This window comes from Aureobasidium pullulans, assembly GCF_000721785.1.
Source record: "Aureobasidium pullulans EXF-150 unplaced genomic scaffold scaffold_20, whole genome shotgun sequence".
In the NCBI taxonomy this organism is placed as follows: Eukaryota; Fungi; Ascomycota; class Dothideomycetes; order Dothideales; family Saccotheciaceae; genus Aureobasidium; species Aureobasidium pullulans.
In genome coordinates, this window is record NW_021941040.1 from 5,224 (window position 1) to 26,351 (window position 21,128).

General features: G+C 47.3%; 7 protein-coding genes across 7 annotated transcripts; 2 read left to right on the forward strand and 5 right to left on the reverse strand.

Annotated features, from left to right (window-relative positions):
* Positions 1 to 403: 403 nt before the first annotated feature.
* On the forward strand, positions 404 to 4,357 carry M438DRAFT_367993 (uncharacterized protein). Its single transcript, XM_029908009.1, has 6 exons — positions 404 to 2,699; positions 2,751 to 2,768; positions 2,818 to 3,462; positions 3,516 to 3,609; positions 3,656 to 4,110; positions 4,167 to 4,357. The coding sequence occupies exons 1-6, from the start codon at positions 558 to 560 to the stop codon at positions 4,233 to 4,235; spliced, it is 3,423 nt and encodes a 1,140-aa protein (XP_029757275.1). The 5' UTR covers positions 404 to 557; the 3' UTR covers positions 4,236 to 4,357.
* Positions 4,358 to 5,452: 1,095 nt separating this feature from the next.
* Positions 5,453 to 6,457, forward strand: M438DRAFT_324725 (NAD(P)-binding protein; the record flags this gene model as incomplete). The annotated part of the gene is made up of 1 exon (XM_029903070.1): positions 5,453 to 6,457. One exon carries the CDS (start codon positions 5,453 to 5,455, stop codon positions 6,455 to 6,457), a length of 1,005 nt encoding a protein of 334 aa, XP_029757276.1.
* On the reverse strand, positions 6,437 to 8,340 carry M438DRAFT_324729 (FAD/NAD(P)-binding domain-containing protein). Its single transcript, XM_029903071.1, has 3 exons — positions 7,686 to 8,340; positions 6,890 to 7,633; positions 6,437 to 6,832 (listed from the first exon to the last, which is right to left on the reverse strand). Exons 1-3 carry the CDS (start codon positions 8,278 to 8,280, stop codon positions 6,507 to 6,509), a joined length of 1,665 nt encoding a protein of 554 aa, XP_029757277.1. The 5' UTR covers positions 8,281 to 8,340; the 3' UTR covers positions 6,437 to 6,506.
* A 78-nt stretch (positions 8,341 to 8,418) lies between these two features.
* Positions 8,419 to 9,421, reverse strand: M438DRAFT_384748 (uncharacterized protein). The gene has a single exon (XM_029908959.1). The coding sequence runs from the start codon at positions 9,413 to 9,415 to the stop codon at positions 8,639 to 8,641; it is 777 nt and encodes a 258-aa protein (XP_029757278.1). The 5' UTR covers positions 9,416 to 9,421; the 3' UTR covers positions 8,419 to 8,638.
* A 5,604-nt stretch (positions 9,422 to 15,025) lies between these two features.
* Positions 15,026 to 16,295, reverse strand: M438DRAFT_280282 (uncharacterized protein; the record flags this gene model as incomplete). The annotated part of the gene is made up of 4 exons (XM_029901155.1): positions 15,026 to 15,426; positions 15,484 to 15,656; positions 15,711 to 16,035; positions 16,088 to 16,295. The coding sequence occupies 4 exons, from the start codon at positions 16,293 to 16,295 to the stop codon at positions 15,026 to 15,028; spliced, it is 1,107 nt and encodes a 368-aa protein (XP_029757279.1).
* Positions 16,296 to 17,717: 1,422 nt separating this feature from the next.
* Positions 17,718 to 18,757, reverse strand: M438DRAFT_348192 (uncharacterized protein). The gene has a single exon (XM_029906083.1). It carries the CDS (start codon positions 18,615 to 18,617, stop codon positions 18,144 to 18,146), a length of 474 nt encoding a protein of 157 aa, XP_029757280.1. The 5' UTR covers positions 18,618 to 18,757; the 3' UTR covers positions 17,718 to 18,143.
* Positions 18,758 to 18,901: 144 nt separating this feature from the next.
* On the reverse strand, positions 18,902 to 20,484 carry M438DRAFT_348193 (uncharacterized protein). The gene is made up of 5 exons (XM_029906084.1): positions 20,149 to 20,484; positions 20,060 to 20,096; positions 19,937 to 20,004; positions 19,547 to 19,888; positions 18,902 to 19,496 (listed from the first exon to the last, which is right to left on the reverse strand). Exons 1-5 carry the CDS (start codon positions 20,344 to 20,346, stop codon positions 18,981 to 18,983), a joined length of 1,161 nt encoding a protein of 386 aa, XP_029757281.1. The 5' UTR covers positions 20,347 to 20,484; the 3' UTR covers positions 18,902 to 18,980.
* Between the last annotated feature and the right edge of the window lie 644 nt (positions 20,485 to 21,128).

Genomic DNA, 21,128 nt, shown 5'->3' on the forward strand with positions numbered 1-21,128 from the left:
AAGATATAACAAATCTAAATAAGCCATTTTTTTATAGTGTAGTAATTACTAATATCCTACTTCTACTCTAAATATTTATTAACCTAATTAATATAGATTAGACCCCCTAAAATTAAATGGATTGGACCCCCCTAGAATTTGTCCCCCTATATAGAATTAAATAGATTAGGCCCTAATCTATAACTTTATAGTAGTTTAGAATTAATCCCCTCTCCTTACTAAGCCTAAAATCCCTGCACTAACTAGGAACGGAATCAACTTAGTTCCTTCGTAGCATAGTAGTTAGGAACGGAATTGACTTAATTCCTTCGTAGCATAGTAGTTAGGATTTTGGTGATGGCGTCATTATTGCAGAATATTCGGTAGGTACTCCGCGACGTCTACGGGCGGCGGAGGCGGAAGTCTGGCCCGTCTGGCAGCGTTTGATTTTAGCGAACCCTTTGGTCGAGTCTAGACGGCACAGATTCAAGATCGAAGGAAGCGCGCAGGCGAGGCGATCAGATGGATCCTATGGCAATTGCGTCTGTCCAACTCGGTCTCCACGACATGCGTGAGAGATGGACGATAGCGCGGCCGCTCTCATCCTTAGCGCCCTGCCCGACCTGACGCCGCACGACTTGTCTGTTGTCGACCGCCTTCTTGATTTGCTGCGCATTCACATTTCGACCGCTTCCTCACCCGCTTCGCCGCGCCTGTACGTGGCCGCCGTTGACGCCCTTCACTCTTCGACTTGCGATTCCCTCAATTCCTCGACCGACTCTACCAGCGACGACAAAAGCCATGTCACCCCTGACGACGCAGCAGACGACACCCTCGACCATGCGCCCAATCGCACACGGCACCATGGCACAGACCAAACCGCGACCGCCGTCGAGTTCGACATCAAGACGCGCTGCTGGAAGCTGAAGCGCCGGCGCTCGTCCACCGATTCATTCTCGTCCACCTCGACAGCTCGTTCCAACTCCCTCGGGCCTTCCTCGACGACCACGAGCCGTTCCAACTCCTTCAAGAAGCGACAGCTGTCGCATCGACAAGGCATTGGTGCACCTGACAAGAGCGAGGAAGGGCACGCCAACAAACACAACAAGAGTGACCACGAAGCCGTCAACAGACATGAAAAGAGCAGGGAAGACATCAATGGACATGACAAGAGCAGGGAAGACCAGGACAAGCTCGACAGCAGCAAGGAGACGGAAGCAGACTGGACGTCGCACATCCCCCACAGTGAGCACAACCAGTTCCTGATCAACACCCGCTGGGACAAGACATCGCTGGGTCCCATGCGCACATGGCCGCCTATTCTGCAGCTCATGACGCTCAAGATGCTGGCAGACCCCCGTCCGGCCAATCTCTACTGGGGTCAGGACCGCATCGCAATCTACAACGAGCCCTTCGCCGTCATGGCACACTCGCGTCACCCGGCCATGATGGGTGCCACGGCCGCAGACGCCATGCCGGCCACTTGGCCCTTCCTCAAGGTCATGATGCAACAAGTTCAGGACACCAACACGGCCTTTTCGCTGCCCGAATTTGAGATGGAAGTGCACAAGGAGAACGGCTTCCTCGAAGAAGCGTGGTACGATGGCATCTTCTCACCCATCAGCGACACCAATGGCCGCTTCCAAGGCCTGTACAACTCTGGCTACGAAATCACAAACACCGTCCTCATGCACCGATACGCTCGCCTTATACACCGTATGGCCGCCACTCCCGACTTTGACCACGAGTCGCCTTGGACGCACATTGTCAAGAGCTGCGAAGAATTTGGGAGAGACGTACCGATGCTACTGGTCTATTCTGCACACGTCAAACCGACCTCTCGCTCCGACCACTGCACACTACAACTCAAGGGCTCCCTGGGCATCAAACCACCTCAAGGCCAAGCGCTCAACACCTTCGACCTTGATGATTCAGATCATGTTCTTGCTCCAGCTTTCAGATCAAGCAAATCACTCGGCCATCCTGTGTTGCTTGATACCTCTCACGAATCATTCCAACACTTCCGATCAGGCATCGACTGGCGAGGCTATTTGGAACCCTCGTCCCGCATAGTAGTCATGCCGGTCCTCACAACCGGCCTTATTGCTGGCTTCATAGTCATGGGCTTGAACCCCAGAAGACCCTACGATGATGATCTGAAACAGCTTGTTCGCGATATCTGGTTGACTTGCACTTCCGTACTCTCGTCAAGTATCAGTTTCGATCAAGCCAGAGAGCGTGAAAAAGTCTTGACAAGAGAACTCACCCAGCGCGAGCGTTTCATACGTAAACTTGCAGAGGTCACCAACGTCGGAATCTATTCTTTGTCGCCCACTGGCATCCTCACCTATGCGAACCCAAAGTTTCACGACATGCTCGAATCGACGCTCGAAACTGAGAACGGTCAAGTCTTTGGCTTCGATGACTTTGTACTTGATGACGATCTGCACAAAATCACCGCTGCTCACGAGGAATGCAAGGCTCAATGCACCAACGTAAGCGTCGAGATTCGTCTTAAACGAACTTGGTTTCCTCCAGGTTCATCAAATGAGCAGCCTTGCTGGGTATTGAACTCTATCGTGCCAGACATCGAAGACGGTCAGATCAAGGGTGTTATCGGTTCTCTTTCAGACATTGGACATACCATGTGGGCTTTGCAACTACAGAAAGACTCGACCGAGTCTGCCCTCGAGTCCAAGAAACACCTGGAGCAGTTCATTGTAAGTTTGTGACTCGACACTCGGTACACTGTGGCTAATCAAACTCGGCAGGACATGACCTCACACGAAGTAAGCCGACATGGTCACGAGTTTTCCGCCTCTTCTAACATTCACACAGATGCGCAATCCTCTGGGCGCGACAATCCAATGCGCGGAAGATATCGCACGTACTATCGACGAGGCGAGAGTATCTTTCAGCGACAAGGATCTGTCGGAACTCTTCGAATCAGTAAGCGAAAACGCGAAGACCATCGCGTTCTGCAGTGCCCATCAGAAAACAATCGCGGACGACATTCTGGTAGTCTCCAAGCTGAGTTCGTCGCTATTGTCGCTTTCTTCAGCTAGCTGTCAACCAGAGACGGTCGCAAAACAAGTTGTGCGCATGTTCAAGGCCGAGGCTGCCAACGCGACTGTCGACTTGGACTTGGAGGTGCACTCTTCGTACAGCATCGACTGGGCTTCGTGCGACGCGTCAAGAATACGCCAAATCCTTATCAACCTCGTCAGCAATTCGCTGAAATTCACCAAGGGCAGAAACCAGCGACAAATCAAAGTCATCGTTGGGTCAAGTCATGTCGCGCCTCCTGAGTACATGTCTGAGTTGCAATGGCATCCGAAAGAGCTACTTCCGCCAGTCCTGAGCAACAACAACGAAATCTTCCTTACACTCCAAGTGCAGGACACTGGCAAGGGTCTGAGTCGGGAAGAAACGGACAAGCTCTTCAATAGGTTCGCGCAAGCAAGTTCAACAACCAGCTCTACTGTAAGCCTCGGCACCATAGGTTTCCTCAAGTTTCATGGCTGACATAGTTTCAGTATGGTGGATCGGGTCTCGGTCTCTTCATCTCGATGCAACTGGCTGAGCTGCAAGGTGGTCGCATCGGCTTGTCGAGTCAGCCTGGGCAAGGAAGTACGTAGCGGTCCTGCTTTGAAAGATTTACCGCTAACTTTTCCAGGTACCTTCGGATTTTACGTCAAGGTGAAGAAAGCCATGGCCACCCAAGAGCAGGAACAATCTCTTAGAAGAATCTCAGAGACGTTAGAAACTCATCTTCCGAGGAACGTCGACAAATCTCTCGACATTTTGCTCGTCGAAGACAATGTAATCAACGCTCGCATCTTGAGCAAGCAACTTCGCGCAAAAGGGCATCAAGTCCACGTTGCAATCCACGGACAGGAAGCACTCGACTTTTTGCGTACCACCAAGTATTCGCAAGGGTCCGACAGCAATGCCGTCGAGCTGGATGTCATCTTGATGGACTGGGAGATGCCAGTGCTCAACGGTATTGATTGTACGAAACAAATACGACAGCTGGAAGAGCAAGGCTCGCTTAAAACACACTTGCCCATCGTTATTACTTCTGCGAACGCGCGGCCAGAACAGATCGAGGTAGCCTATGCTGCTGGAACTGTAAGTGATCGAATCATCGTATGTACACGACCTCACGGGCTAATTTCTGCCATCAGGATGAGTTCTTGTCTAAGCCTTTCACTGTCACACAGGTTCTTGAGAAGATTCGGCAGATGAACAATTAAACTGAAGCGGAAGATGTTGGATAATGTAACACTGATCTGGATAATGAGCTTCACGAACATATATCAATACACGACAGAGAATACAAACAAGCGCAAAGATGAATCATACACGGACATACCCTTCTTTGCTTAGACTTGCTCAATACGTTTAATGGGATGCTTTGCCTTGTCAAAGTGCCGATCGTAAGTTGTTTTGACCGTCGCAAAGGGTTTCGTTCGCCATGTCGAGCACGCTAGTACCCCATGTCACGTCCGTCTCATTCTGTAGTTATTGTCGATGGCGTCAAATTCTGCCTGTAGCTCTTGGTGATTAAGGGGGAGTATGCGAATCTTCCGTAGATTCTTAAGGTCTTGTATGCTTCTGTTGGGTGATACAAGCCAACGAGGAGACTTGTGAAGGCAGAATTGACCCAAGGCCCACATTGGTATCGAAAACTGCACGGCGGTCCCTCTCTTAGACACTGACCATTCCTTGTCGCGTTCTGCTAGACCCTTACTCTGGTAGGCATAATGCTATCACTGGCCGTGTACAGACAAAAATCTGCACGTTTCTACGAATTTAGACCCTTCTATGTTTAAGCTATGTGTTCTCCATGTCTCTGGAGGCCGGTGCGACTTTTGACCGCTTCTTACTGCCGCTCGTATGTCCGGTACCTAAGTGCTCGCCAGATCTCGCTATCCTTAGCACTTGACAATTGTGTTTAAGGTTTTTGGCTAGCGGCGTTCACTCCGGTCGGCAAATGTCCAGACTCAAAATGCCAAACTTCGCGAACGCTGCTTAGACAGGCAACTTCTCCTCCGACATTCACCTTAAACCGCGAATTTGACTACCAGATTCAATTTCGGGTCTCATGTGCGAACAGTGGCCGATTTTTGCGGTCTAATATCTGCCCGGTCTCCAATCTTCGGACGCACACGACGGAGATGTTTAGAATTTACCTTCTATTGCCGTGATGGGTTTGTCCATCTACTTGTCTCTACTGTTTCGCTGACAGAGCACAAGAGAAGATGGACGCGGCCAAGAAAATTGGTCGGCAATGACAGCATTTTGTAGACATGAGTTCTTTCGTGATGGAGGATAGAATTGCCGTGTCCGACACTGAGACAGCAGCTACGCAATATATAAGGTGATCTCTCTGCCTGGAGACTACAGGACCAACAGTACAACTGAAACTTCAACTCTCCAACCCACAAGCACTCGGTCAAAATATCGGTTCATGTCTCGCTACGCCGCTGCATTCGCAAACACCGCCGGTCCTGGCGACGCTCGTCCCACTGCTCTGCAAATCGTCAAAGACGAAGGTGCTAAGGGCAAGTTGGCCGGCAAGGTCATCGTGATCACCGGAACCTCCTCTGGTCTCGGCATCGAAACTGCTCGAGCTCTCGCGCAAACAGGAGCGAGACTGATTCTTACTGCCCGTGATCTGGAAAAGGCAAAGACCGCCCTTGAAGGCATACTCGAGCCTGGTCGCGTCGATCTTGTCGCCATGGACAATACCTCTCTGGAGAGCGTTCGCGCTGCTGCGAAGGAGGTTCTCAAGATCTCGGGCAATCAAGTCAACATTCTCATCAACAATGCTGGAATCATGGCTTTGCCTGATCTTCAGCACACTAAGGATGGCTTCGAGATGCAATTTGGCGTCAACCACCTGGCGCACTTCCTCTTCTTCGAGTCGCTAAAGCCTGCACTTCTTGCCAGCGCCACGACTGAGTGCTCTTCTCGGGTCATCAACCTGTCTTCATCAGGCCATCGCATCTCTTCCATCAATGAGTCTGACAACTACAACTTTGAAAAGGGTGGGTACCACGGCTGGGTTGCTTATGGTCAATCCAAGACCGCCAATGTCTACATGACCAACGAGATCGAGCGACGCTACGGATCTTTGGGTCTCCATGCGAATGCCGTCCACCCTGGCCTGATCGGGACCCCACTCATGAAACATGTCGACGCGGACGTTCTGGATGGTTGGGCTCAAAACGAGGCGATTGGTCGGCTTATGAAGTCTGTCGCACAAGGTGCTGCGACCACAGTTTGGGCTGCTGTCGGTAAGGAATGGGAGCATAAGGGTGGAAAGTATCTTGCTGAGTGCGAGGTCGCACCTCTTGGTGAGGATGACCACAAGGCTGAGAGCTTCGGTCACGTTCCTCACACTTATGATCCTGAGAGAGAAGCTCGTCTTTGGAAGGACTCTTTGAAGATGGTTGGACTGGAAGACAATTAGATAGTAAGTCTTGTACTATGTAGATCTTTGCAAGCAGGATGATTCGACATCAAGCCTCGGCCTTCTTGGTGACTTCGAATCCGCTCCAGCTCTCAATTGCTTCTTTGCAAACACGTTCGTACGTCTCTATGCCAGCCAAGTAGTTCAATTGCTCCCTCTTCTTGCCTGGAATGTTGGCTCCCATGTACCACGAGTTGGTCAAGGGGAACAAGGTTTGTTCGTTCATCTCTTGGATGTCGGCTGCCCATTTGTCCGCAGCTTCTGGGCGTGCTTCAATTGTCTCGATACCTTCTTCGTGCATCTTCTTGATCATATCTGCAACCAGGTCGCCTTGTACTTCTATCGTTGTTGTGCCGTTTGACAATGCGGTGGGCGCTTTGCAACAGTGTTAGTCAAGTCAAATGTGATCAGTATGACGTGAATGGAACATACCTTGTGGACTGTACACCATGAACATGTTTGGAAGACCTGGTGCGGTCATTCCAAGATGCGTCTTCACTCCCTCCTTCCACCTCTCTCGGAGATCAACGCCCTGTCTGTCTTTCAATCCCATACCAGTAAAGCTGCCGGTGATAGCGTCATAGCCAGTAGCAAGCACAACGGTGTCGAACTTGTGCACAATACCATCCTCTGTCTCGACTCCCTCGGCAACAAATCGCTTGATGCCGTTGTTCTTCAAGTCAACCAGATGCACATTATCCTGATCAATGCATTCGTAGTAATCTTGCTCCAGACTAGGTCTCTTGGTACCAAGAGGATGCGGTGGTTTCTCCGGTGCGACCAGATCTTTTTTGGCTTGATCCTTGATTCGAGCACACACCTTGTTTCTCCAGAATTCATACATCAAATCATTGGTCTTCTGGTTGAACATGCAATCTCTGTAGTTTGCAGTGTTGAAGGCGAAAGCTCCTCTGGCCCAGAGTTCTTCCCATCGAGTCATGCGTTCCTCTTCGGAAACTTCATCCAAGGCTTTCCCATCTGACCAGTAAGGGACACCGAAGAAGCATTTTCTTGTGGCTGCGAAGATTGTCTCGTAAATAGCTTTGTACTGGTTCTGCTCTGCTGCAGACATGGGTCTTTGCCTCATTGGTAGAGCAATGTTAGGAGTGCGCAGGAAGACAGTCAGGTCGGAAGCTTGTTTGGCGACTTCTTGGACAATCTGAACTCCAGTGGAGCCTTAAAAGCGAATGAGTAAAAACATCAGGGTGTCAGCAGATTTACCACATACCTTGTCCAATCACAGCTGTAGACTCGCCCTTGAAGTAGTGACCTTCTTCAGGAAAGTCGGCTGAGTGCAGCAAGACACCTTTATAGTCCTCGATTCCTGGAAACTCCGGATAGTGTTTCTTGTACGATGAGCCAGCAGCAACGATCAGGTATCGACAGGTAACCTCTCTGCCAGATGCAGTCTTCACCGACCAACGCTTGCTAGTCTCATCGAAGTTGCACTCGACAACAATCGTCTCAAACTGGATGTGGTCATTCAGATCAAGAGTCTTTGCTGCATGTTCGAAGTATCGTCGAAGCTCTTCGTGACCTGGGAATCTCTCACTCCAGTTCCAATCTTTCCAGACTTCCCTGACAGTGAACTGGTAATAAGGAACTTCCGAATCGACGCGTGCTCCAGGATACCTGTTCCAATGCCAGACTCCACCAAGAGCTTTGCCGGCTTCAAAAATCTTTGCGTCCAGACCCAGCTGGCGAAGTTTATACAGCGTGTAGAGGCCGCCGAAGCCACCGCCGACAACCAATGCATCGAGCTCGATAAACTGATCTGTCCGCCAATCTCCCTTCACAGATGCTCTGTTTGGAAGGCCGGGCATGCCGATAAGCGATTCGTTTAAGTAATGTCGAAGTGAGATGTTGTCGATGATTATGAAGACTGGGTGGTGAGTGAGCTTGCAGAAGAAGTGAGCAGATTGGAAGGAAGGAGTATTATCGTAAAGTGATTCGCAGCTTTTGATCTGGTACCTATGTCATTGTTGAACCTAGTCTGCTAGGATATTTGAAAACCGGAGCTCAACGCCCACTTTCAATTCGAGGGCTAAACTCCGCGGTGCGATCATACCCCAACATGGTTACCCCGCTGTCAACGGCGCGATCTGCTCCTGAAACTTTGTTCTTACTGTCGTCAGCCAAACCTATTGAAAGACTACGTCAACTATAGTGCCTGAGTTTCTGTTATAGGCCTCGAGGATCGTATTGGAGCCTCGCCATCTTCATGTATCGCTTGGCTCCATGAACCCGCATACTCCGGCCCCATATGATCACAGGTAGCCCCAGAAGTGCAAAGAAGACTGCGAGACAGCCTACGCAGACAAAAAGGTCATACATTCCTAGAGCTTCCATCCACGGTGTTGCTGCGAACACGATAGCAGTCGCACAGATGTTGCGCACAAAGGCGACACCAACGAGGGCGTCGCCAGCAATATTTCCGTAGCCGTCCAGAAGGTATGTTAGAACGCCATGGCCCAGTCCCACGAATCCGTAGCCGAAGATACCGATGCCGATGCAAGGAACGATCCAGAGCATGCCGTGCGCTGTTGATAGACCGTACACGAACACGCCAACTGCAGAAGCTATGGCCGGGAAAATGGCAGTGTACAGGCGAAACTCTGGCTCATAGATACCATTGTTGCGCTTCGCCAACCAGAGGATGCTCCTGTCAGAGAGCAGTGCCGTGTAGACTGACGCAATTGATGCACCAATGAAGGCAGGCAGATTGAGAAGACCGACACCAGTGGTCGAGAAGTTGTATGGGGGATATGGAAAGACAGAAGCGCTTGTTGTGTTGACCATCGAGTACCAGGCTAGTTGAGTACCCCAAGTGAAGGCGACGTAAGTTATGGCTGGGAAGGTGGCCAAGATGATGAACGGCTGCCAGACGTGACGCAGGAAGAGTTTTGCGGGAGCATGAGTTGGCGTGACGAGGGCCATGCGTTGGCGGTATGATCGCATGGGAATGGCTTAATCAATATCCGGAGTAGAGACAGCGGATGCATACACTTCCGGCAAGTCAGTCTTCCTATGCTTGTCGATAGTGGACTCTTCGATTGGCGGGAGAGGGTGTTCATTACCAAGTGTTGTAGGCATCGTAAACTTTGTTTCCTCGTAACAGAAGATGAACAAGATAATGTTAATTACGATAAAGATAGCGCACTAGTAGTAGCCCTAGCGCTAACCTTAAGAGCTTGCGATAAAACCGGCAGCTATTAGAGCGAGGAAGACCTATTATATTAAGAAAGTCAGTCCATATAATTTAAGAGACTTAATCCTACTTACACCGGTGTTAGAGGTAAGGAGGTATATGCTATTCGCTATGCCGCGCTAGTAAACGAAGAACAGATCTTTAATAGTTATCTAGACGAGGACCTTACTAACTAACCTAGTAAATCTAGATATTAGATTTGCTAGCATCAAATCCGTATAAGTGTTTGCTTTCGCTAGCTAGATTAATATAGCATAGTTAACGATACTACTACTAATATAGATTAGTCTACGACCATATTTTAACGCTAATAGTATTAGGAAGATAGATCCTATTATAAGACTAACGTAGTTAACAGCGAACGTGTTATTTTCCTAGCTCTATAAGACTCTAAGCTCTTTAACTTAAGCCTACTATAACGTAGGGCTAATGTTAAGTCTACGTAAAAGATATGTTAGCGATAAGTACTAGAGGTTACATTAGCGCGAATTATATAATGCGAAGACAAGAAGGGTATAGAATGCTATAATGCTAAAGTTAAAGTATTTTCTGCTCGTATTCTAATTCTACGATAAGAGCATTAGCAAATGTAAAGATTATCTAAACTTATAGGCGCTTACTAGTAGATTATTAGGGTCGTTCGAAGGCACTAGCTATAGTCTAATTTGTAAGCTAGTAGGCCTAGCAAACTCTTAGTCTATATAAGACTATATTAGATAAGGGTGCAAAAATGGTTTAGGTAAGTTAAGTATAGACGTACCTTACTTAATAAGTACGGTGCCTAGTAGAAGTAATAGCCCTTCTTCTATGCTATACGATGATTTTAGAGGGACTAAGATGTAGCGAGTATAGCAAGATATAGCCTTACTCGTAATAATGTAATTCTGCTTACCCTTAGTACGATGTCTTGTAAATACTTATTAATGTTTTTAGATATAAGCAACTTTAAAGTACGTACATTCGATAAGTAAGGTAAGCCTATTACTTTCTCTAGGCCTATCGCTAAGGCTACGATAGAAAGGGTAGGTTCTTAATATCTTAAGATAAGTCTAGGACTAAGTTAAGGATAAGGATGTAAGCTATCTCGCTATAGGGTTTAGGGTAAAAGGCGGGACTTCTAAAAGCGTAGACCTTCTTATCGTAGCAGGTCTAGGTAGGAGAAACTTCATTATAATCTCTATCGTAAGGATGTTAATTACGATAGCGAAAATCTCTTAAGGTCTAACTAGCTTTACTTCTTCTTTTCTATATTATCTTAAGGCGCGTACTTATGCCCTACAAACGCTTTAATCTTACTATAATAAGCACTATAACCGTCTTCTATAATGGACTTATTTTTATAGGAAGAGAAGACGCTACATCTCTAGTTAAAAGAGATATCGTCGTTATAATTAAGAATAATAGTATTATCTTTATAGGTAACGAGACCGATGTTTAAGTAGAGCAAATTATGTAGGAGAGAGATATTATTATAGTAGACTTATAAAGTCGTAGCCTCCTTCTAGGTCTAATTAATAGGTCGGTACAATTAAGTTATGTTTAACTTACGTATCTAATACTATTCTAGTTATATGCACCTTCTCCATTTTAGGGGTTCTCTTACTAGAGGCAATCTTAGCAAATGTAAAGATCTAGCAGTAATTAGAGATGCTATCTTAGTAATAGCAAAGTAAAAGCTAAACGCAAAGCGGCTACTCTTCTATAGCTAGTTCTAGGATTCGACCGACGGTAAGGCTTTAGCTTCTATAATCGACGATCTAGATCCCCGACCTATCTATATCGATTCATTTAACTTATATACTATATAGTGCAACTCTACAGCCATTATCGAGATAGGCCTAAAAGACGTTCCTAATATAAAAGGTAGAGAGGTTAGAAGAGACGAGAATAGTAACCTAAATGGCTATATTGCTAAGCTCCCTATTATAACTATCGTAATCCCATTTCTCGTATAAGCTACTAGTAATAAAGAGAACACGATAAACGTCCGTTTAGCGCTTCGTACTTATAATAATGTAGGCTATACTAGCGTAGCTAAGCTTACTATAGACGAAGGTTAATAGTAGGTCTTACTTAGTATAAGGGAAGAGCTTACGCTTTAAATTGCTACATACTAGTTAATCTCTCTAAGCGAGATAGAGGCGAAAGTTCTAAATTAGGTTAACAAAGCTATTAAGATAAAGAAGCTATATAACGAAATAACTTTGCTAGATCTATAAATCTAGGGCATTAAGTTAATTTACGACGGAATAGTAGATAGTTACACTACTACCCTCTCTAAGCCCTATAGCTATAACTCCGTCGAAGCGGAAGTAATATAGGACGCTTTAACTCTAGAGAAGGTCGTACGTAAGGCTACTAACGCTAGCTTATAATGTACATTATATGCTATTAGTAATAAAGCCGTTACTCTAGTAGTAGATGCGCTTACTACTAGAGGATTACTAATATGCTAGCATTGAATTAAGTACCTCGAGCTAAGCAGTTCTAAGGATGTATAGCAATTAGGTAAGCTTAGTATTCTAGCCTTAGTATAACTAGTCTACTTAGACCTATACCTTCTACGAGCATAGCTAAAGTTTATTAGCGAAGAGCGTTATTAACGAGCTTTCGTATATAAAGAGTTCGTAGACTATAGTACATACATTATAATTAGAACGGACGCACTAATAGTACTGCATCTTCCTTTCCTAAACCTATATAATGCGACGATAAGACGCTCCGTAGTTTAGCTAGAGTTATAGGAGAAGACGACGTAGCATTTTAAATTAGATCTCTTCGAAGCTATAGTAGCTATAACGTAAGGTATAGCCTACTCGATCTTTATAGAACATCGTACTAGAACTATTAAGGTAGGCAAGAAAGCGGATCTTATAATTATAGAGATAAAATAGAATGCTAGGGACTTACTCTAGGCTAAAGTATAAGAGATATAGTAGGTAGGGAAATGTATATTTAGAAAGGCTTAAACGATTAGGGATATTAGTTACGTCTTATAATCTCGTTGTTAGTGTCGCAACTTATAGCATATTTACTCGCTTTAGGGTTTCCTATAAGAGGGTTAATAGAAGGGGCGCGTTTCGTAGACCCGTTAAAAGCAAGAATAGAATAGATGCTATAAGTAGTAAGAAGGAAGAGAGTATTAGTAACTAGTAATAAAGTTAATAACGACTAATAAGAGCCGATAATAACTATCGCCGAAAAATCATTTACGGTAAGGGTCTAAATATAGTTCCTAGTTAGAAGTCTTCATATAGCCCTACGTTTCTACTCTCTTAACGTAACTACCCCTTCCCTTCTACCTACTATAATAACGTTAATATAGTTAGTCCTCTCTTAATAATCTTATATAACTGTCGCCGTAACTAGGAGTATTACCCTACTGCGCGCGTAGCCCTCGTTATAGCTAATAAACTCGGCAATTTGTATAGGCGCGTTTTAACGTTATCTAGCGTCCCTAAGAGCTCTATTTAGTTAACCATTAATCTTAGTAGTACGCGCGACCACTAATAGTTAGCTCCTCGTTTAGGACGTCTAAAGACTCTCTTAGATCGTAAGGTTCATATACTACTACGTTATTATACTTAAAACCCTAAATAGAACTATAAGAGGCTCTTAAAAGAACTTCCCTTTAAAACTAGCTATACTATCGCCTACTAAACTCTACGTAACTACGACCTCCTATCCTAGCGCGCTAAATAACGCCCCTTACTTATAGAGAAGAGTGTCGCTACGCGCTTAAAATGGTGTAAAAATCATAAGGACTAGACCCTTAATATATGGTTTCGAGTCATCTTTTTAGACGAGTGTTCTATAGAGCGAGGATCTAGAAAAGGCACTACTTAGGTCAAGCGCTATATAGGCTAGGCTTTTAATCAAAATATAGTAGTTCCTACTAATAAGAGTAAGGATATACGTGTTATAATATAGGGAGCAATTTTAGCCTACGAAACATTAGATCTTATTATTATAAAGCGAGATATAACTGCCCCTAAGTAAGGCTACTTCGCTAAGAGCTATATAGAGGCCTTAAAGTTCGGCCTCTTACCTTTCCTAGAAACTAATAGCATATTTATGTAGGATAACGCTCCTATTTATACTATAAGAAAAATAACTAAGTAGCTACATAAGAAGCGCATCTAATTGCTTCTTAAATGGCTACTATACTCTCCGGATTTAAACCCTATTAAACACATATAGGCACTTCTAAAATAGAAGCTCTACGAACTATATCTAGACTACGAAACTTAGGGTAGAACTAAGGAACAGATCTATTAACGTATAGAAGATGCTCTAGTTTACGCATTTAAAGCTATTAATAAGAGAATTATAATAGGACTAGCCGAGTTAGTATAGGACCGCGTAGCAGCGTATATTGCCGCGAAGGGGTAGTATACGAAGTATTAAACTTAAAATTTGACCCATTTAAACACTAATATTACCTGTATAACATATCTAATTTTAGTGAGGATCTAATAGAAACTAAGTATAGCGCATAGGTTAGCGTAAGGGTAGTTAGGGTATTAATATAGGGCCGTACGAAGACTTCTAACTAGGAACTATAGGTAAGAGGGGAAGAGCTAATGCCCGTTCTAGCGGGTCTAAGCGTCCTAGCTATATGTCGTGTCTAATAGGGTTGTCTAGATAACAATACTTAAACAATCTAGTTAGGTAATTATAGCACGACGGTATACATTCCCTCGTTTTCTAGCTACGGACGTTAGATATATCAATTATAAGCATGTCCAGTATAATTTTCAGCGGTCTCTAAATAGAGACCGATACGCTATAGAATGAAATCAAATTCTAGGATCGAATTGTAAGACAATGCATTAATAACGCATGTAACAAACCGCACATCAAGGAAAGAAGATGTAATAACATGATTTTGGTCGACAGATCTCCTTATGAGCATGTAGTTTTACTGTTTTCGATACACTTATCCTAGCCCATCTCATCTTCGATCAAGTGACTTGGCTGTTCTATGCTACAAGACTGCTTGATTGCTCGAAGATCGAGCGGGCTTCGGGAGAACCACCCGAGGCTTACTAAGCTTGCGGAGCTTGCACAAGGCACGCGTTTCTCCCGCGTCTTCTGTTTACACGACCGGACCAATCGAGCTCGGTGACATGCCTGATGTCTATCTATGGTCAAAGAATCGGAGATGAGAAGCCTACCACACGGCTAGCTCCTGGTTAGTACTCACAGTCGATGGGTCCAAGGACGCGACGCGTCGCAGCGTATGTGCAGTGACAGAAAAATGTGCTGCGAAACAGCTTGTTGTATTGTCGTAAGTCCCCCCAACCAATCCCATGTTCTTCCCTTGAACGTTGTGTCCTATACCAATCCCAACCAAAAGCTTAATGATGAATGATGCTCTTCTGGCTATCACTGTCGTCAGACCCCATGGCACTGACATCAACAGTGACCTTCTTGCGAATCCCGGCGTCCATCTCAATATCTGCAATAGATCTTGACTTGCTCGCTGTGCTTTTGTGTCCATAATCGTTTGTGCGAAGGTATCCTCCAGTATTGCTTCCGTGGGTCCCCTTCCTCGAGCCGACCGAGCGCAAGGCAGGGATGATCTTCTCGAACAATGGCCGCAGGCAGGGCGTACATGTGCAGATCATGGCAGCGGTAAGTTCTGCTTGTGACCAAAGTACGACTTCCACAAGTCCCCAGGTCAAGTCGTTGAAGCCAGACTTGTATAAGACGATGATGGAGCGCATGCGGAGGATGCTGACGAGGCACGAGATAGATCCTGTATCACAACGTAAGTTATGAAAGCTTCAGAAGCAGGCGGGTCGTTGGCGCTTACCCATTGAAAAGAGACCGGTAAGGATGACCTTCTTGCGCGTGTCCGTGTTAAGACCCCAAACGATGGGTACAGGCAGGATGAGAATCATGATATCGGAGACCACGTTCAAGGCAGCATTGGCAGTGTAGAACTTTTCAGTACTGATGCAGTAGTCCGAAGGAACATCAAGAGTCCTGTGCAGCTGAGTCAGAGAGTTGTAGAGGGCTTGTGTTCTGGGTTTGACCTACCATGCTGATTCCATCGGTCTGCACTGAAACAGAGATGCTAACATGCCTCCGACCGAATAAGCGACCGTAAAGGCAACCACAGCCCACCATCTTTTGGCGAAGTTGACGATGGGGAACAAGCGGCGATAGAGCAATAGGATCGACATTTTCGAGAAAAGCATGGTTATGCTGTACATGACAGCGCAGACAACCCAGCCACGCAGAAGGTTGGGGTAGAGGTCTGCGACACTGATGTCGTAAACATGCTTGCCTGCTCCGAACTTGCAGGCATATTGGAACAGTCCAGTCTCACCGATCCAGCATGCAAGAGCAAACAATGTGCACCCTGTGCTTTCTGTCAGTCATCGAAGCAAGCAGTGAGGCAGCATCAGACTTACAATCATCCCACCAGAGATTCTTGAGAAGGTGAATGCGAGTATACATTCTCATGGCGACAACAGTACACACGATGATCATGCAGATGATATCGCATGTTGTGATCATATGCGTTCTGCCAACCGCATGGTGGATGTGAGAAACCTCGCCTGGAGGCGGGCGGCCAGCGGGAATCTCGGTCAGGGGTATGCCCGACTCGACCAAGAGCATGATCTGAGCAATTTGTGCCTCACTTGCCATGTTGACGGTTGTGAAGAGATGGTCGAATGGCGGGGGAAGACAGGTCTGAGGGGAGACAAGTTCAGGCCAAGGGAGCAAGTAGGTATCTATAGACAGATAGCAGGGTGGGGCAACCCGCGGCAGTGCGTGTAGGAGAATGATTATGGCGGTACCAAATTTGTCAACCAAGATCCAGCACAACAAGGCACATCTAGTTTCAGATGGGCTTGACGGACAAGATCACCGTTTGGCGCAGACTTTGATGACAACCGCCATCACTGACGGTAATCATCGGCAGTTGCTGTATATCCTCAGCCAAGAACATACGGCAGACAGATTGGGAGTCCTGAGTGGTCGATATTAGGAGAAGATGTTGCAACGATTCAGAGACAAAGTTCCTGTAGAGTATTCGGTAGACTTTCCGACAATAGAGTTGGCGCGCGGGAACAAGCACGGATCGTGCCCACAACGGGGTGACATTTATTCCATCTCAACGGCGTGGGGCACCTGAACAACAATAAGAAATTCCAGTTGATGGTGCTTTGATCATTCTTGGTAATTTACAGCGATCTTAAGAAGATTGCAAAGATCTACGAGATCCAATATACCCAAGGGAGATCTTGAAAGTGAGCGTAGTCTCGATACACGATAAGAGTGTCCAACCCGAGTCATGGGTTCTCCGTTGAAACGTCGATGTCAAGCTATCGTGGTCGCAGCATTCGAAGTTGACTGCCGGCTAAACTTGTTGCTCAGACTTGGATGCAAAATTCCACGGCGCATGACTCCTGTCCATTTTGTCAAGATGGGCGGACAGTTGGACATGATCCAGAGAAATCGAAATGCCTGCCTATTGTGACGTTCCCTCAGGCTACGCACGTAGGGCTGTTGTTCTTCGAGATGCACTGCCGCTCCCATGAGGATGCAGGCGAAGCTTAACTTGGAAGACAGGAACCTCAAATCAACTTCCCAGAACGGTACCTGCCAAGCAGAAATGTCGTCGAGGATTGACTCGCATGCTCAAGCCGGCCGGCCGGACCCCTTGCAGTGTTTGGAAAGCTACCTAAGTAGCTTTTCGCAATGTCAGAAATGTACTGTCAGACTGCCATTGTCAAAAACGTAGACAGTAGATGCCGTCCATGGAGAAGCATGTGATTGGTTTCACGAAATACGCTCATGCCCGTCGTGATGTTGCATCGCAATCTGAGCAGATGCTCAGAGGGCGGAGCAATGCGATCATGTCAACGGTCCATCTGGGATAAACACCGACACAGCACTTGTCTTTACAACTTTTCTACGCAACACTTGCTAGCACAGGCTTGAAGCTAGAATGAAGCACAAAGAAGAGCCGAAAGATCACGAGCATCACAATCGTGTTGAATCCTGCATAAGATTGGAAACAAAAATTGTAACGAATACCCAGGCGATGCGCTTGTTCTTACGGTGTAAGGAGTGTTGGCTCTCGGCGATCATGCCACAGCCCACCTTGTGCTGGTAAGACAGAGTGCAGCCAGATCGCTGTCCACCATAGGAAAGACTTTGGTTGGTGTCGGATTGTGCAGGTTGAATCGTTCTTTCTTCCGCTTGTTCCCTCCTGTCCGACTGGATGAATTGTTGTACGTTGGTATCTCCAGAGTGAAACCAGCCCGTCATCGTTCAACTGATTGCCGCGGGTCAAGCAACAAGATTGGTTGATTTGGTAGTAAGAGAATACTAACGTTTCGCAACTGCCAGCAGTCCACTTGCGCCGCGACTCGAGGTAGAATAGCTTAACCCAACCGCACTCACCCGGAGCTGCGTACCGACGCGGCAAGCAGCAGCGCCTGTGAGCCCATCGAGAGATCAACGATACTCGACAGTCGCTTGAGAGTCGAGCTGCGCCGAGAATTCTTGACTGCAAAAAGATGGTCTGAAGGTCAGGTTTGTTGAATTGTTGATGGAGAATGAAGGGAGAGTGCGAAGAAAGGGTGGGAGCGTTCGAGTCCGAGTTCGAGGTTGGCGGAGACAACGGGATGATCCGCCGGCGCCGAATGAAGCAGGGACCAGCAAGCAAAGCAGATGTGAGGTGGGGAAGTCTTTGATCTCAGCAACTCTGGCCCGTTCGATATTAGCGACTGACTCTCGACCCTCAACCAACCGGCAACATTGAACCGTCGCCGACATTGCGCAACTCCACTCCCGGCATTGATGGATTGCCTCTCGCGACCCCACGGCCACCCGTTGAGCGCATGTCCATGGCTGACCAGGCGCCGCCTTCCCAGCCGGCGCCTGCCATTTATGTCCAGCGCCACCATTCACCTCGACCAAGAAGGACATGGTTCACGCTCAAGCGAAAGTCAGCAAATCTCACATAAACACAGGCGCACTCTCCCAGTCGCGGCCGCATCCATCTCTTGCCTTGTCCTTCGGCATCTTCTCCTCTCAAGAAATGATCAGGATACACATCGTTCCGTCCTCTGAGAGCAACAACATCAGTACAAGAGCTTGAGTATAGAAGCGAAGGGGTGAAGAGTGCCTACGCTGGTCGATACCATGTGGCGGAGCCATGGTCGATGCTGGAAACGTATCTGCCTGCATACCTGCTTTCGAAGAACACCCGCCACTACCTCACACGAGTCTGGTCGTCTAGCTGTCTGGATCGGACATTGCGTCGCTGAAACTGCCATCTCTTACAAGGTACTACACATGCTGTATACCACCATCGTCCATCCGAACCGTAACGTCTCGCTGGACGCGAATTTGCTGTTCGTGCACTGACTGCGACGCACTCTGCTTGCCGTCATCGTCATCCCCCGATCCTGTCGCAGAGCTTTGTATTCGTGACGCACCTCCGACAATGCGATTGGTGGATGTCCACAGCTCGATCTCGTCCTCAGCTACCGTCGGACCTTTCCAGCTGCAACTCATGTCGGCTGGGAGTCTGCTGCGGCTTTCGTTTGTTTTCCGTCGTGACGAATTGGCCAATCGTGAGACCTTTGATCGAGATCCGCGTGAGACCTTTTGACCAAAGCGTTTCACCAGTGGTCCAAAGGTTGGCACGCATGCCACAACCACTCCGAGGTTTATTTCTACGGCGGACCACTGGATGGATCCTTTCGAGTCTGTGTATGTTGCGAGCTTTGCAATGCTCGTCAACCGAATTGCTTGGACAATGGTGACGAAAAACCCTAAGCTGAAGACAGCGAGGAGAGCAACCTAGAGACCGAGTGAGTATGTGATTGCTTCTTCAATACGACTTGACCGACCTTTCTCTGCCAGTCAAGCTGGAGCCTCCGCAAGATTGGGAAAGGAAGGATGATGATAATCAAGTCCCACCCTAGACTTGTTCCACCGAGCGCAAAGTAAGCTGGTAGTGCGTTGATGCACTTTCCTGGAATGCTCGGATCCCACTGCTTTGCGATTGGTCGACAGCCAGCAGAGAGTAAGATGGTGAATACGATTTGACTGATCACGACTGAGACGATAACAACCCAAACGATCGTGGCATACGTTCGGTTGAATCCAGCCACTCGAAGGTAAGATATGAGTAGCGACAGCTTGAATCCAAGGACGGTCAGGCAGTATAAAGGACCACCAGCGAATTGTGTCTATCGCTCGTCAGTACAGGCAGAGGAGGTGAGCAGTGAGAGACCCACCCTGCTGAAGGGAACTGCATTCTCAGGAGGAAAGTCTGCCGCGTTGAGTCCCAGACCCCATTTCGTTTCTGCGGACACGATCAGTATGATAACCAAGGCCTGCTGAATCTCATTCCCACTCACGATATATCGCCGTCGCACTGTATCCTATGTTCAGGCCCTGCATTGAGAGTCAGCAAATGTATTCCCATCCTTGACCGCTTGAGGCGTACACAACTAATGGCCAGTGCAACATCGTCCCATCCGACTGAGCCGATCGTTCTCAGTCGGATAGTGAATTTGAACCCAACACAGAGGACTGCCACGAGAGGGAACACAACGGCAAGCGCAATGATACCTCTCGCATCACTTGATGCAGGCGCGGTTTCGAGGTTGTGCACCCATCCGAGAGTATACGGTGGAGCCGACATGGATAGTGTCGACAACGGAGAAATACATTCTATCTCAAAGACGAAAGATGCGGTGCAAGGGTAATATCTGCCTTGCCGGATGGTCTTCCTGGATCATCATGCCAATCCTTCGCTCGAAGATCTCCAGCAGTAGATCCCTTGCACATGCCAATATTTGGTCCTTGTTACAGACGAATCTCCGGCTCGATTCAACATGACCCACCGGTCCTTGGATTTTCTCAGGTGATATCTTCTTCGGGGGACTTGGGCCGACGCAACCTTACTCGAAATCATCAATTATGGTTTAGCATTTGGCGAGGGGAGTCATTCGCATCGACGCACAGAGACGACTCGCTAAACGTACAACGTCCCACCGCTTCAATCCGCATATCTCTCGTAGTCAGCATCAGAATACTCGGCTCTACACAATCGCTGATGCTTCCTCTTGTTGTTATGGCCGTAGCGACGAATTCCTGGGTTGCAAAATTTCGGCAGCCCTATGGACCAACTGACTGGGACAACATTGCCGATGTGATCTAAGACAATGCAGATGAGTCCATCTCACGCTGGAGGATCTGTGGACTGTTCCTCTCGGGTTGCAGGGCTGCAATACCCTACGCCCGTAGGATGGATGGAGCATCTCGAGGTTTCTCCACTGAACTTATGGTTGGACTTGACGATTTTTGTCGAGATGGAGCGACAAGCCACCAGGTGGTCCCTCATCAACATTGCCCTGCTTGATAAAGTCAGCGCTCCGAAGGTCCGAAGGATGAAACAGTTTACCCTGAGATCAAAGCTTCTCC